The 17,427-nt window shown below is 41.1% G+C and overlaps 1 protein-coding gene across 20 annotated transcripts in view; it reads left to right on the top strand.

Annotated features, from left to right (window-relative positions):
* CSGALNACT1 (chondroitin sulfate N-acetylgalactosaminyltransferase 1) overlaps window positions 1-17,427 on the top strand; it is a 358,363-nt gene that overhangs the window by 324,960 nt on the left and 15,976 nt on the right. For all 20 annotated transcript variants that reach the window (XM_024251232.3, XM_024251227.3, XM_063726561.1 and 17 more), the window contains one exon: window positions 17,219-17,397. In XM_024251232.3, coding sequence (XP_024107000.3) covers window positions 17,219-17,397 — 179 coding nt within the window. The remainder of the gene's footprint in view (window positions 1-17,218; window positions 17,398-17,427) is intronic.

Below are 17,427 nucleotides of genomic sequence, written 5' to 3'. Positions count from 1 at the left end.
GAATTTTATCTTTGTCTTCGCTCCCATTATTCTCTTCTTTTGGGAGTTCCTTCCACCCTTCTTTTCGTTAACTCAAACCTCAACCCCCATCACTCCCCACCTAAGTTCCCACCTCTGGAGCTCTTTCTGACTCCCAGTCCTTTCCTCTCTGAATTCCAACTATACTCACTTTCTTGCACCTGTAAATCTGGCACTTGGTGCGTGATTTGATGATTTACATTTCTTCCTGTTGTCCTAAGTTTGCAACTAGATTATAACCTGCTCAATAAGTGGTACTGTGTCTCATGACTCCTTCATTCCAGCACTTAGCACAACACCATACAGAGAAAATGTTCAAGGTTTCTTCATCGAAAGAAAAATAATGCCAGCTACATAGTAAATTTGTGCACATAGTAATGTATTTTGTTTATTTTTGAGACAAGCTCTTGCTCTGTCGCCCAGACTAGAGTGCAGTGGTGTGATCATACCTCACTGCAGCCTCCAACTCCTGGGCTCACGTGGTCTTCCCAACTTAGCCTCCTTAGTAGCTGAGACTACAAGCATGTGCCAGCATGCCTGGCTAATTTTTGTATATATTTTTTGTAGAGCCAGTGTCTCCCTATGTTGCCCAGGCTGGTTTCAAACCCCTGGCCTTGCCTCATCCTCCCAAAGTTCTGGGATTATGGGTGTGATCCTCTACACCCAGCCTCCCATAGTAATCTGTATATAAGCTTATACATGAAACTTTATTTAAACATTTTAAAATTATTTTTAAGGTGATAAAGCTGTTGTTCAGAGGCATCTTATTTCTGAATAATGTAACTTGCATAAATTATAGTACTTAATATTCATTACCTGATAAGATAGACAGTTTTGGGCCCTACTTCACAGATAAAGAAACTGAGGCTTAATGAGGTAGTTACTCTGGCTGTGATCCCTGCCAGATGGGAGAGCCAGAATCAGAGCCTCCTGTTAAGTTCTAGACTCACGGTGTTAGCATACCACCACCTGTTCACTCTAATATGCTCGCTCCTAAAACCCATAGTTGTTAGTTGAAAGTAGTAAGATTTATAGTCACACTAAATGAAATTTATGTTATTTGGAAATCAGTATTGTGATTAAACTGTTTTAAATCCAGCTAAATGCATGTACTTTAATATATTTTTTAAAATCTTGTTTAGTAACCAGTATGCAATATTTTACACTCTGTCTCCCTGGTTTATTCTTAGTCAGTTGAGCTTTACATTTCAGTTGATTGCTATAGATCAGTGTTCTGCAAACAACAGTTTGTGATTTATTAGAGGGTTGTGAAATCAATTTTGTCGCTTATGTCCAATTTTTAAAAAGTGAAGTAGAATAGGATAGAAAATATCAGAGTGAATCACAAGTAGTAAGGATAAATATTCTTTCATGAAAGTTTAATTTCAATGTGTGTGTGTGTATGTGTGTGTGTGCTGCATCAGGACGTGTAATATATTCCTTTATAAGGATCATGGTCAAAATGTTTAAAAGCTGCTAACATAGACAGAAATACAAATAGGTTCTCAATATCTGATTCTTATTCTGTAGATTTTTCTAAGCTTCAGTTAATCTCAGATGAGCTCAGTGGTTCTTCAATATAAACATGCTTTGGAATAACCTGTGGTGCTTTTAAAAATGCAGATTCCTGGGACCCAGGCCTAGAAATCCTGAATCAATGGGCCTGAGATGAAGCCTAGGAATCGTCACTGAACTAGTTCCACATGTGATGCTGATGTGGGTGGTTCACGGATCATACTGTAAGAAATGCTGCTTTAGATACTTGCTTGGAGCTATGTAATGGGAATTTTTTTTTTCTTTTTTTGAGACAGAGTCTCACTTTTTCACCAGGCTGAAGTGCAGTGGCACAAACTCTGCTCACTGCAACCTCCACCTCTTGGGTTCAAGCAATTCTCCTTCCTCAGCCTCCCAAGTAGCTGGAACTATAGGCACACACCACCGCACCCAGCTAATTTTTGTATTTTTAGTAGAGGTGGGGTTTCACCAAGTTGGCCAGGATGGTCTCGATCTCTTGACCTTGTGATCTGCCCACCTCGGCCTCCCAAAGTCTTGGGATTACAGGTGTGAGCCACCACACCTGGCCAAAAAATTATTTTAATGTAACTGGTAGATGAATTGGCATTTACCACATAGTAAGTTGACATTTACTATATTGCAAGTTCATCTTTGCCCAGTAACAAGGACATCAAAGCATCCTTCAGAGGAATCATCTCTGAGATTGAGATGCTAGAAATGAGACACCGCCCTGCCAGAGAGTGTATGTGATGCTAGAAGAGGGTTGTTGTCGTTATCAGGGACCTACCTTGCAATGTTTGTGTCAGCATTTCACACCTCTTTGAAATGATTTGACAGATACCCCCAGGAAGATTTTTTCTGGGGGAAATGGTTTGTTCCAGGTTTTTTGTTTGTTCATTTTCAGATATTTGAGCAGCATTGTTGATTTGCTTTTTTTTTTTTTTCTTAAACAAGGATTTTTAGATAAGCATCTCATTTGCTAAAATGAAATAAGCTGTACAGTAGATCCCTCCCAAGCAGATAATTAGTCTCAGACCCTGGGAAACAGGGGCAGGGAGTAACACCTTGCAGATGAAGGCAGTATCTCAGGCCTCTGACCATCTCACCTGGCATTTGCCAGAGTCTGTGCTAAGCGTGATTCTGCTTGGTGTGCCAACACTTTGTGGAGATGTGCCTACATTCTGAATTGTTTACTGGGGATTTGAATATGCCATATAAGTTATAATACTGTAAAAATATTAATTTCATGAGTATGATTATTGTATTTTTCTAATGAACCAGGAGAGTATCTTGCTTCTTGGGAGATACATGTCTTCAAGGGTGAAGTTGTCATGATGTCCGAAACTAACTCTCACATCTTTCAGAGAGAGAAAAAGCAAATATGGTAAAATGTTAACACACTTAGTGACTAGCCAGGGGTATGTGGGCACTTATTATACTATTCTTATAGCTTTTCTGAAGGTTTAGAATTTGTCCAAATAAAAATGTGGGGAAAATATATTATGAAAAACAATTAAATGATATCAGTACATGCAGTGGAATAGAATGCACTGTTTAAAAGAAGAGTCGGCCGGGAGTGGTGGCTCACACCTGTAATCCCAGCACTTTGGGAGGCTGAGGCGGGTGGATCACGAGGTCAGGAGATCGAGACTATCCTGGCTAACACGGTGAAACCCTGTCTTTACCAAAAATACAAAAAATTAGCCAGGCGTGGTGGCAGGTGTCTGTAGTCCCAGCTACTCAGGAGGCTGAGGCAGGAGAATGGCGTGAATCCGGGAGGCAGAGTTTGCAGTGAGCAGAGATTGCGCCACTGAACTCCAGCCTGGGCAACAGAGCGAGACTCTGTCTCAAAAAAAAAAAAAAAAAAAAGTAGAGTCAGAGCAGTGAAAATGGAGTAAAGGCCTTTGCAAACACTCCTCTCCACAAAAGCAGTAAGAAAATTGGAAAAAAATAGAATCACTTTTCTCAGAACTCTAGAAATTAACCACAGTTTGCAACAATCTGGAGAGCATTTATCCAAGAAACATGGATGAATTTTGATGTGAAAGGGAGCTTTCTGGAGGTTTAACTTGCCGTATTCCCATCCCCAACTCCAGCTCTCTGGTAACCTGGAAATCCAACAGCCCACAAGCACAGTGATCACCACAACCTGGCAGCCAATGGTGGAACAAAATAGGGTTAGAGATCCTTTAAAGCAGGGGTGTCCAATCTTTTGGCTTCTCTGGGCCACATTGAAAGAAGAAGAATTGTATTGGGTCACACATAAAATATACTAATATTGATACCTGAAGAGCTAAAAATAAAATCTCATAATGTTTAAAGAAAGTTTATGAAGTTGTGTTGGGCTGCATTCAAAGCTTTCCTGGGCCACATGGGTTGGACAAGCTTGCTTTAAAGCATTACAACCAGAGAGTTGTCACTATTTGAACTGTCTGGAGGTTCCTTGGAAGACACCACTCACAAGGTTGTCTTTATTTGACCTGACTCAGAGCTCTCCCAATGCAGAAAGTATTTTCTTCAGGGAGAGCATTTGTCTGAAACAATTATAGGAAGTGTTTAACTTTGTGGCTGCCTGAGGCAGTGGTTAAGAGTTGGGGCAAAAAATAGACTAATCAGAAAGCTTAAAAGGAAAATCTGGGAGATTAGATATTCATAGGGCCTTTGAAAATCTCCAGGACATTCCTGAAAACCTAAGGACCATGTACCTCCCTAGGGCTATGCTCCTACTTAAAACCCAAGTATGTCCTAAGCTCCCACTTGTGGCTGAGCTTCAGGCTCTGTGGAAGCAAGAAGTAAAGGATAAATAAGTCATTGATTGCCTGGCTGGGTGTTGAAGATGTATCCCAATATGCAAACAGAATCCCTCAGCAAAATCAGAGAGACTTACTGGTTCCAGCCATTTAAGGAAATTGTTGTCCACTCATTAGCTGACCATTAAGTGGTCACACAACAAAGAATTGAGACTTTACAGAATTCGTTCAGAAAAGTCACTAAACAAACAACAAAAATCCTGGGAGAAGGAGGAGATTCTAATTTCTAGCCTTACCATAATACATTTTTTTAAATGTTCAATTTTAGCAAAAATTATGAGGCATGTGAACAAACTAAGGCTCATGCATGAGAAAAAAAATCGGTCATTAGAACTCGTCCTTGAAGAAGCTTAGATGTTTGACTTAATAGACAAAAATTTGTAATCAGTTATATTAAGTATGTTCACAAAAGTAAAAAAAAAACACATTTAAAGAACTGAAGTATATGAAAAACATGTTATACTAAATACAGAATATCAACAAGGAAGTAGAAACTATTTAAAAGAACCAAATAGAAATTGTAGTGTTGAAAACTACAATAACAAAAATGAAAAATTAATAAGGCAGAGGAGGCTTAACAGCAGGTTTGAAGAAGCAGAAGAAATAATTGGCAAACTTCAAGATAAGCCAACTGCAATGACTCAGTCTCAGAAGAAACAGAAAAAAGAATGAAGAAAATGAACAAACCTGAGATTCATGGGATACCATCAAGCGTGCAAACATATGAATAATGGGAGTCAAGAAGGGGATAGAGAAGGGCACCTAAAAATATTTGAAGAAATAATGGCTAAAAATTTCTCAAATTTGATGGAAAACATTAATCTACATGTCTAATAATCTTAACTCCAAATAGAATAAATTCATAGAAATCCACATTAAACTTATAATCACATTTTTGAAATTCAAAGAGAAAGACAAGCAACTCATCCAGTACAGTGGATCCTTGATAAGATTAATAGCTGAATTCTCATCAGAAACAATGGAGGCCAGAAAGTGGGATAACATATTCAAAGTGAGAAAAAGACTTCAACTAATAATTCTATTATCAGCAAAACCATTCCGTACAAATGAAGGCAAAATTAGGACATTCCCAGATAAACAAATGAAGAGACTTCATCACTAATAAACATGCCCTGTATGAAATACTAAGAGGAGTCCTTGGGGCGGACATGAAAGGACACTAAACAAATCCACATGAAGACATAAAGATTGCCAGTGAAGTAACTACATAGGCAAATATAAAAGACAGTATAAATGTATTTTTGTTTGTGACTCTTTTTTTGTGCTGATTTAAAAGACAGCTTCATACAAAAAAATTATAAATCTGTGTTGATGGGCACACAGTGCACAAAGATGTAATATTAATACAGTAACAGCACAGGAATGGAGAAGGAACAGAGGAATAGAAAATCTGACTAGACTTATAACAAGCAAATGGATTGATTTAATTAAAAAAAAAAAAAAAACTCTCCACAGAGAAAAGCCCAGGCTTCACTGCTGATTTCTACCAAGTGTTTAAAGAATTAACATTAACACTAGTGTGTCAAAAACCCTTCCAAAAAAATTGGAAGAGGAGAGAACACTTTCCAACTTATTCTTTGAGGCCAGCATTACCCTGAAAACCTAACCAGACAAAGACAGAACAAGGAAAGAAAACTATAGACCAGTATCCCTATGAATATAAATGCGAAACCCTCAACAAAACACTAGCAAACTGAATCCAACAACATAAAAAAAGGCATTATATGCTATTACTAAGTGTGATTTTTTTTCAGGAATGCAAGTTTGGCTCAATATACAACAATCAATGAAATATGCCATATTAATAGACTCAAGGACAAAAATCACATGACCATCTCAATATGCATAGGAAAAGCATTTGTTAAAAATCTAACATCCTATTATGATAAAAATCCTCAAACTAGGACTAGAAGAGAACTTCTTTAACTTAATAAAGGACACATACAAAAAACCATCTATGAAAAACGTCATACTTAATGGTGAAATACTGAATGTTCTCCCCATAAGATCAAGACCAAGACAAAGGTGTCTGCTTTCACTGTTCAATATTGTACTGGGTGTTCTAGCCAGGATAATTGGACAAGGAAAAGAAATAACAGTCATCCAGATTGGAAAGGAAAAAGTAAATGCTATTCACAGATGATATAATCTTCTTTATAGAAAATTACAAGGAATCCACAAAACTATTAGAGCTAATGAGAAATTCAGTAAAGTTGTGAGGTACAAGATCAATATACAAAGGTTAATTGTATTTCTATACATGAGCAATAAACAATCTGAAAATGAGATTAAGAAAACAATTTTCATAGTAATATAAAAAAGGTTTAAAAACATAGAAATGAACATAATAAAAAAGTGAAAGAATTTTATGCTGAAAACTACAACACAACTTTGAAAGGAATTAAAGAAGGCCTAAATAAATGGAAAGATCCCATGTTCATTAATATTCTTCAAATGACAGTACTCAGTCAATTGATCTATAGTTTCAGTACAATCCCTGTTAAAATCCAAGATTACTTTCTTGTAGAAATGGACAAGCTGATTCTAAAATTCACATGGAAATGCAAGGGCCCAAAATAGCCAGAACAGTCTTAAGAGACTAAAACTGGAGGACTCATAGTCTCAATTTCAAAACTTAATATAAAATTATAGTAGTTAAGACTTTGCTACTAGTATAAAAATATACGTATAGATCAATGGATGGAAAGCAGAGTTCAGAAATAAACCTATACATTTGTGGTCATTTGATTTTTAACAAGGGTGCCAGACCATCATATGGGGGAAAGAATCATCTTTTTAAGAATGGTTCTTGGATGACTGGATATTCATGTGCAGAGAATGAAAGTTGCTTTCTGTAGTTGATAGGTATACATCCACTATATACACAAAACTTGAAGTCAAAATAGATCAAAGACTTAAATGTAAGAGCTATACTTATCAAAGTTTTAAGAGAAAACACAGGTATAAGTCTTCATGACCTTGGATTAGGCAGTGATTTCTTAGATGTGACTTTTAAACCCTAGCCACTAGAGAATAAGCAGATAAATTGAACTTTATCAAAATTAAAAACTTCGGTGCTACCATAAAAGTGAAAAGACAGCTTATATAATGGGATAAAATATTTGCAAATCATAATCTGATAAGGGTCTATATTCAATAACTAGAGAGAGAATTTAACAGTAAAAAGACAAATAACTCAATTTAAAAATGAACAAAAGACTTGGATGTACATTTCTCCAAAGATAATACATAAGTGGCCAATAAGCACAGGACAAGATGGTCAACATCATTAGTCACTAGAAAAATGCAAATCAAACCTACAATGCAAACCACACCCACCAGGATGGCTGTAATCCACAAGTCAATCACAAGTGTCTCTGAGGAGGCAGAGAAATTGGAACTCTTGTCTATTGCTCTTGGGAATGAAAAATGGTACAGCCACTGTGGAAAACAGTGTGGCAGTTCCTTACATGGTTAAACATAGTATTATTATCTGGCTCAGCAGTTCTGGTCCCGGGTATTATATACCCAAAAGAACAGAAAATAAGTATTGAAACAAATAACTGCACATGAATGTTCATAGCTGCATTATTCGCAATATCCAAAAGGTAGAAACAACTCAAATATCCATCCGCTGATGAATGAAAAGCAAAATATAACATAGCCTTACAATGGAATATTATTCAGGCATAAAGAGAATGAAGTACTAATATATGCTACAATGGGATGAACCTCAAAAACATTGTGATAAATGAAAGTAGCCAGATGTAAAAGGTCAATAATGGCCAGGTGCAGTGGCTCACGCCTGTTATCCCAGCCTTTTGGGAGGCTGAGGCAGGCAGATCACCTGAGGTCAGGAGTTTGAGACCAGCCTGGCCAACATGGCGAAACCCCATATCTACTAAAAATATAAAAATTAGCCGGGCATGGTGGCTCACACCTGTAATCCCAGGTACTGGGGAGGCTGAGGCAGGAGAATCGCTTGAAACCAGGAGGTGGAGGTTGTGGTGAGCCAAGATTGTACCACTGTACTCCAGCCTGGGTGACAGAGTAGGACTCTGTCTCAAAAGAAAAACAACAACAACAACAAAAAAGGTTGATAATGTATAATCTCATTTATAGGAAACATTCTTTATATATAAATTCATGAAGACAGAAAGTACATTAACAGTTGCCAGGGGCTAGGGATATGAGGGGATTAGATGTGACTGTTTCATGGGTATAGGATTTCCTTTTGGGGTGATGAAAACATTTTGTAACTAGAAAGAGGTGACGATTTACAACATTGTGAATGTACTAAATGACACTGATTTATACACTTTAAAATTTTATGTTGTGTGAATTTTAACTCAATAAAAAGTATACATATAAATACACAGCATGCCCACACACACACACACACACACATACACACACAGAGACACACACACACACACATCGTGTCTTATGTGAGAAGGGTGTTTTGTCCTAATCAATGTCTTAAACACCTTGTGTCCTCTGCAGAGCCAGGTATACTTTTCGTCTGTGGAACCAAATTGAACGTGCTGCTGTATAGTAGTTTATTTAAGACATAAAAGAAGCATCGTACTTAATGATGTAAAAGCTCAGTATCCACTATTTGCCAGTCCTTATGTAGGGCAGCTTACCCAGGCTTTTTGAGGAAAGTCTCTGATATGGTTTGGCTGTGTTCCCACCCAAGTCTCATCTTGAACGGTAGCTCCCATAATTCCTACATGTTGTGGGAGGGACCTGGTGAGAGAGAATTTAATCATGGGGGCATTTTCCCCCACACTCTTCTCGTGGTAGTGAATAAGTCTCATGAGATCTGATGGTTTTACAAGGGGAGACCTCTTTTGCTTGGTTCTCATTATCTCTCACCTGCCGCCATGTAAGATGTGACTTTGCTCCTCTTCTGCCTTCCGCCGTGATTGTGAGGCCTCCCTAGCCACATGGATCTGTGAGGCAATTAAACTTCTTTCCTTCAGAAATTACCCAGTCTTGGATATGTCTTTATTAGCAGTGTGAAAACAGACTAATATAGACTCCGATGCTGGTTTACATTTGGATATTGTGTGGGAAACAGAGGGATGCATGCCTCAGGGTACAGGGCAAGACAGGAGCTGGGAATTACCCATCCAGACTTTACAGAGCAAGGAGAAATGGCACATGCAGTGAGCTAAGTCTGAGGATAGAGGCCACCTGCAGGGGATCCAGAGGAGAAGGAGGAAGGATTGTGTCCTCCTAAGGTAGCAACCTTGAGCCTCTGCCCAGGTTCTTTATGTGTCTTATCCTACACCTACGATGAGACTGCTTTCCTCACCTGGGGCATGGGAGATTCGCTGATTAGGAAGGAGGCTTCCCTTCCTCACTTGCCTTGCGCACAGTCACTCACACTTCCCTGTGGCAAAGGTGCATGAGGGCTTGGCATGGTGTTCAGATTGCCACCCCCTAATTTTCTTTCTTTTTTTTTTTTTAAATGGAGTCTTGCTGTGTTGCCCAGGCTGGAGTGCAGTGGCGCGATCTCGGCTAACGGCAAGCTTCGCCCACTGGGTTCACGCCATTCCTTTGCCTCAGCCTCCCAAGCAGCTGGGACTACAGGTGCCCGCCACCACGCCCAGCTAATTTTTTGGATTTTTAGTAAAGACAGGGTTTCACCGTGTTAGCCAGGATGGTCTCAATCTCCTGACCTCGTGATCTGCCCGCCTTGGCCTCCCAAAGTGCTGGGATTACAGGCATGAGCCACCACACCTGGCCGTTAGCCCCTAATTTTCTAAGGAAACTCCATGCTGGAGGTGTCATGTCAGATGTTTGAATCTCACCATTTTTCTGTGCATCTGCAAATTTGTTTGGTACCTCCTAAAGCTGGCTTTGATTTCGCAATTTAAAACACAAGCAAACAAAACAAAACAAAATTGTATGCAAAATTGTGAGTAAGAAAAGACAATCTGAGGATGTAGCTTGGAAGATGGTGAATTCTAATCAGCTGATGCCTGCATTGTGACCATTCTGAGATTCAGAAACGTTCATTTGCTCTTCTTAATGAACTGTGCCTCATGCCCACATGAACTTTTAGAACCGATGGAAAGGCAAAAATGAAGTTCCTAAAGAAACTTGCTAAAACAGGCTTAAAGAGGCTTAGAATCTAGGCAATTCTAAATTAATTATTTAAAGTGCCTACTATGAAAAATTGGATGATAACATGTTCAGCTTTAAATTCTTCACTGTATTCCAATATCTTCAAGAAGTAGAACTCATAAGTGATTTCAGTACTTAGAGCTGTGAGATTTAAAATCACACATTGGATATAATACAAGTTTTCTATGTAAATTTTTAAAGATTTTTTAAAGTGAAAGGCTATTGTGAGAAGTGTTACATTAAGAGACTATCCTTGCAGTTGTGGGGAAAAAGTCTATATTAGAGTAAATCATATTAGACAAGAAGATCTATCGTTTTTAATCCAGTAATTCTGGGATATGCAAGTCAATTAGGGAAATTAAATCTCCAGTAGAAACAGTAGCTTTGTCAGGTCATTATAACCTCTATAAAAATGACTCTGTGTTAACTTAGAGGAGTCTCCATGCACCAGATTTATTATATAAAAACGGGAATTGAGTGGGAAATGGAAGAGTTTTGTCAGTTGATAATACAATTCAAGAAAAGAAGAAGAAATAATTATGAGCAAATCATGTGATGTTAGTGGAACTGCACGTTGTTTCATAACAGGAAGTTATGTAATATAAAATGTAGTGCCCCCATCCTACCATAATAAATGCACATTTCTTTGCCATTGCTTTAGGCAACACTAAACATTATATTTCTTTGTATGAGTAACTTCAACAGTTTGAACCATATTGCAATGTATTTTTCTCATCTCTTTTCTGTTATTTACATATTTTTCATCTTCTTAAAAGCTTGGGTTTGTGCCTGTCCTTCCGAATCCATTGGTCACAGCCTCTTTCTGATGTTGGAGGTGGGTGTATATACACAAGGGAGGGGTTTCTCTGGTGCCCATCTGAGTGGGCTGAGCTTTCTTTGGCAGGGAGGCATCTCCATGCAGCACCCCGCTCAGGACAGATCTGAAATGTGCCTGTGTTTTCCATTTGTTCAGCTCTTGATTCGTCCAGTGGATATTGGTCACCGTGTGTGTGCCGTTTACTGCACAGTGCTGGATAATCTCTGCAGGTAGAAAAAAAGTAAGGCAATTGCTGTCCTTGAAGCGTGTGGAGTCTGCTAGAGCAACTCATACAGATCTGTGCAAGCAAAGGCACTTGAAGGCACCAGGACACAGAGGGACAGAGGCAGGGCTGGGTCAAATGTTGGGAGCTCAGAGTGTGCACTATGAGTTTGTGGCGAGGCACAGGAGGGGTGGTGTTGCTTGACATGGGCCTTAAAGACTGAGTGATGTTCGCAGGAGTAGATGCAGAGCGCGCATTTGGGGGAAGAGAACAGTGAGAAGATAGGACGCCCCAGCCATGCCCACACCTTGGTGAGTTGTCTGTTATGTAAACCAAAAAGGGACTGAGGGAAGGCTCAGTCTATCCGAGTTTTATTTAGCCAAGGTTGAGGATGCGCCTAGGAAAATCACAAACCACAGGAGCATCTGCAACCTCTGCTTTTTCCAAAGGGGGCTTTGTCCACTTGGGTATTTAAAGGGGAAAGGGCTAGGAGGAGGAGGAACAAAGGGATGGAGAGCAGGCAGTGAGGTAGATGCTTCCACTCTCGTGAGGCTCTGATCAGCCTCAGTAATTCTCTGTTTTACATGTGAAAAGAGGGAACAGAGGAAAAAATCGATTCTGCATTGCCTCATGCTCAGTAAATCTACATTTTACATTTGAAAAAACGAACACACGTAAAAGGAGGGAGTCACGAAAATGAGACTGTGACACGGGGTTGTGAAGTTACAGCTACTGTCAGTGAACAGCAGGAAAATGGTTTTTTGGTTTGTTTGTGTTTTTGAGATGGAATGTAGCTCTGTTGCCCAAGTTAGAGCGCAATGGCACGATCTCGGCTCACAGCAACCTCCATTTCCCAGATTCAAGCGATTCTCCTGCCTCAGCCTCCCAAGTAGTGAGGATTACAGGCGCCCACCACCACGCCTGGCTAATTCTGTATTTTTAATAGAAACGGGGTTTCACCATGTTGGTCAGGCCAGTCTCAAACTCCTGACCTCAAGTGATCTGCCCGTCTCGGCCTCCCAAAGTGCTAGAATTACAAGCATGAGCCACTGCACCTGGCCAGGAGAAAAGTCTTGGTGACTCAGTTTTCAAGCTTAATTCTCCTTTTGGCATGGTGAGTTTGGGGTCCTAAGATTCTATTTTTCTTTCACAATCGTAATCATCTACTCCTGGCTGGTTACTTGGAAGCGGGGAAGCAGGACAGAGGATAAAGCAGCATGCCTGCCTGGGAACCACTATAGCCTGCATTTGGGGGCTGTAGCCTCATGGCCATGGTGTGGACCTTCCCAAACCACACCATCACACTGCGTTGGGCACATCAGTGATTTGAGTTGAAATGAGTCATTGCGTTTGAATGGTTCTGCTGCCTTTCAATCCACTGTTGAGCAGGGGGCACTCTCGTCTAGTGATGGAGTCCCTGCCCAATGAGCACTGCTTCAAAATGAGGATATGGGGCATTGATAAAGGGTCTGACTACTTGAAGAAGCCAATTCCTCCTCATCTTGTCATATCCTGTTCTGGAGCCCACATGGCCGGTACTGATAAGTTTCAGATGAGGAGGCTGCCCCACTTCTAGGCCCAGGAGGTTTGGCAAAGACAGGAAGTTGTCTTGATTTTTTTCATGGTTTTTCCAGTTCAGTCCTCTTTCTTGGCAGAGGGTGCTTGGTAATTATCAGAGGCTCTTCCTGATGGCAAGAGAGGAGATGGAGGGGTTCTTTCAGATCACTGGTTTATTGGAAAAAAGCTTTGGGTTGAGGAAGCACGAAGGAAAATTGTACCATTATTCATCCTCAGACGGACCCCTAGCTGAGTATAATGACCTGGCAGCCACCCTGGGAAACACTGTGCATGCGATAGCACTGCGAAACGCTGGCCCCGGGGCACCCTATGTCGCAGTATCTGTCTTTGATTCCTGCCCCATGGATGACAGAGTTAGCACTCTGGGCCTTCTCCAGTGTCTGTGACTGCCTGATGGTGTTTCCCAAGCCAGCAGTGACTCTGTCCCCACCCTGCCTTCTGTACACACTCATGTTCAGCTCTCTCATCAGGACCTGGTGAGTGGTCAGGGCTTCAGAGTATCTCTAACATGGACCCATACTGCCAAGCCAGCAATGTTGCCTTCTGGCCAGTATTGATCAGGGTGGATGAAAGCCCCAGGCAAAGCTAGATCAGGGCAGAGTCCTGCGTGGGGCAGGGAGAACAGGCAAGCAGAGGTGTCTGCTGCTGTGTGTGTGTACGCCGGCCCCCGTATGCTCCACATGGAAACAGTGCGTGGACAGAGCTGGGTGCCACTTCCCAGGGCTTTCTGTGCACCCTGTGGACACACAAAGTGAATTTGAAATGCATATTCAGATTGGGTAGTGCCATGGATATAACATGCATTGTCTTATCCTTGTAGAAAGGTTGCGTGAAGAGAAAGGAAGCAAATTGCCTTTTGCATTAGGCCATATAACATGTTCCCCAGCATCCATTTGCCTGCATTTTCTTTCTCTAGAAGCAACACATCATGGAAGCATAGGGATTTACATTTTAAGGCTTAAAAAAAGTTCTTCCAAATTAAGGTCATGTCAAACACTAGGTACCTTGAGTTCTTCCCACCCCTTTTCCCATGACTATGACGGGAAGCCCATCCTATACCCAGTCCTCTGTTGCAGCAGAGGAGAGAACAACATTTATTAGCAACAGCTCAAGCCAGGGTTAGGGGATTGATGCACCGAATAAACTAGATTAACTTGTGCATTGGGTAAGCATGCACACCACCAAATTACCACTCTCCCCTCTAAATTTGTAGCACTAACTGTCTCTACCGTTCACTCGGCATTTAATCAGTCACTCATAGACTTGTCATTTCTTTCATGCTGTTTCCTCAGTTTCTAACACTGTCTTGTATTCTTATTTAATTACTCAACGTGATTTAACTTTTGTAAATATTTGGCCTGTCTATACAAATGGACTGTAGGCTGTTCAAGGGGGATATTCTTGATGTCACAGCTCATTTAATGCAGCCTATTAAGAGCCTATATTCTTCTTCCCTTGGCAAAAGTCACTTGCTGTTGTTCAGGTATTTTTGTAGTTGAACTCTCCTATAGTAGATCCTGGAAACCCTCCTGGAGAAGGTAGCTGAATTATGAGTCAGGTACAATCTGAGTGAGGAAGGACTTGCTCATACATTGTGTTTGTGCTCTGAAATCTAGAAGATATCCCTGTATAATGGGGAGGAAGAGGTCCCAAAAGATAGGAACCTTGAAACAACAAAGAAAGAGAATGGCTACTGGCTATATATATTAAATACACAGAAAGTTAAACCAAGATGGACTTCAGGATCAGATGCCTTTAGATGAACAGGTAAAAATCCAGGCATCTCCCATGGGTAAAACTTTCCTGGAAACTGACCAAACCAGGAAGGGAAACATGGGTTGACCTGACTTACAGCAGCTGGGGCTGCAGACACCTCTAAGAGACATGAAGGTGCTCGCAGTGACCTCACGCCGTCTGAATGTCTTTGGAGACGGGAGGATAGTGCTGTCCTTGACTAGTGCCATACCTAATACTGAAAATGTTTTGGAGCATAACTTCAATGCAACACACAGAAAATGTGCAATGGGGGCACCCACCCAGAGAAAAGACTCAAGACAAAGTTCTGAAAGAGGAGGAGAATCCCTGCAAATGTAGAGTGGTGCTGAAGTGAATGCAGGATCATAGGAAAATAGGGTCTTGCCCAGGTGTGGTATCTCATGCCTGTAATCCTAGCACTTTGGGAGGCCGAGGCAGTAGTACCGCATGAAGCCAAGAGTTGGACAACAAAGTGAGACTCTGTCTCTATAAAAAATTTTAAAGAATTAGTTGGGCATGGTGGCATGCACTTGTAGTCCCAGCTACTTGGGACTTGGCTGAGAGAGGAGGATCGCTTGAGCCCAGGAGTTTGAGGCTGTAGTGAGCTATGATCATGCCACTGCACTCCAGCCTGGGTGACAGAGCAAGACCCTGTCTCTAAAAGAAAAAGTGTATTATATACAAGTATATATAACGTACATATGTAAAGTAAGTTTTTTTAACCAAAGAAAAATAGCGTCTTAGTGTGTAAAGGGGAGTTTGAGCTCTGTAACCACTGGATTTTGTACCTGGAAACAGAGATAAAAGGGGTAGAGTGACTTGCCTCAAATCCATCAGAGGCACAGCTAGGTTTAGAATGATTCATACCTTCATGCACTCATTGAAAAACATCTGTTGAACACCTACGGGGCCCCAGGCACAGTTCTAGCCCTGGATCCGGGTTTCCAGACTCCTAGACCAGTGCTCTACCCATCATGAGGCCTCCTAACCTGATCCAAATCTGAAAGGCATGTTTGGCATCAAACTCTGACATGGGCTCACTGATCCCTAAGATAAAACACCAAGCTCACTCCCGGATCCAAAAGAAGATGAGTCAAGGAGAGAGTCGCAGAACTAGTTTTACTGATTCAATTCCAGATACAAATACAACTTAGCATTTTAAAAGTTTATGACTCTATATTTGTGTTGGCCTTTACCCAAGATAGGCACTTGGAATGCAAACTTTACAAACTGGAAATGAGTTTCTGTACCTTTTGGAAAGAAAGAGTAGAGAGAAGTTGGGGCATGGGGATAGGCCAGGTAGCTGGCAGGACGGGGAGTGTGAGAGGAAAGGAAGCCATTAGGAAAAGAAGGGAGTCATTGACAGGAAAAGGGATTTGCTAGGCTGAAAGAAGATCGAAGGTGGTTCTCTAATATTATCTGGTAGAAGACAATACCCGTCCCACTGGGCATGGAATGAATTCGTGGAACGTTAGCTTAAGACGGGACCCATTTCAGAAGGTTCTGCTGTCCCTGGGAAAGAACAACAAATGCAGGAAACATCCTGGCTTCACTGCCTGGGGCCTAGGAATCCTTGCCCAGCTAATCACAGCAATAGCTGATATTTACAGAGTGCTGTATACTCTTGGCACTGTTTATCTCACTAATAACCCTGTGGGATAGTGAAGGAAGGTGTTACTACACCTATTTAGCAGATGAGGCAACTGAGGTTCAGGAAGATTCATGGGCTGGCCTAGATCACCGAGCTATCTGTAGGAGAGCCAGGCCTGAGACAGTCCTCTTCTTCTAACTGCAAGTTGGTCATTTTTCCTGCCATGCTGTGCTGCTTTATCTGAGGATGCGGAAGGAATCCAGGTTTAAATCTGTTTGGGGGAAAGATTCACATCAAGAACATTTTGCCTGGCTCTGGGATTTGAATGCAGATGAAAAGATGCTAAGTGGGGCCATTGCAATGTGATCTTATTTCCTTGGCTCAGTGGCCTCATTTGGTTGCCTCAGGATGCACGAAGATTTTCCAGGGTTGTGTTTCTAGTCTTCCCTGGTTCAAGTTTTCTCCATCACAGAGAATAGTCATTAATGATGACAATACTGTTTTCAATATGGGGAAGCTGCCAGAGAAACAAGGAAGAAATTAGTGTTAAAACTCCACTAGGTGTTCTTGGTACCTTCGATCCCAGTGAGTATCCAGTGAGTCTGGGCCGTTCGGTAACTGCTTGAGGAGTCCCAGTGCCCTCAGGTTACAAAAGAAATGGGTCAAGACGTGGATGGGCCCTGATTACATATTTTCTCAGGGGATGCTGCCAACCTGTGGGCATGTGAGTGACAGTACCTTGTCTTGCCTTTCAGAGCTGCCAACTTCAGGAACTTTACCTTCATCCAGCTGAATGGAGAATTTTCTCGGGGAAAGGGACTTGATGTTGGAGCACGCTTCTGGAAGGGAAGCAACGTCCTTCTCTTTTTCTGTGATGTTGACATCTACTTCACATCTGAATTCCTCAATACGTGTAGGCTGAATACACAGCCAGGTATGGATCGTCCCTCTGTCACGCTCAGGT

The sequence above is a fragment of the Pongo abelii genome, chromosome 7 (assembly GCF_028885655.2).
Source record: "Pongo abelii isolate AG06213 chromosome 7, NHGRI_mPonAbe1-v2.0_pri, whole genome shotgun sequence".
In the NCBI taxonomy this organism is placed as follows: domain Eukaryota; kingdom Metazoa; phylum Chordata; class Mammalia; order Primates; family Hominidae; genus Pongo; species Pongo abelii.
This window is presented reverse-complemented; position numbering and strand designations above follow the sequence as displayed.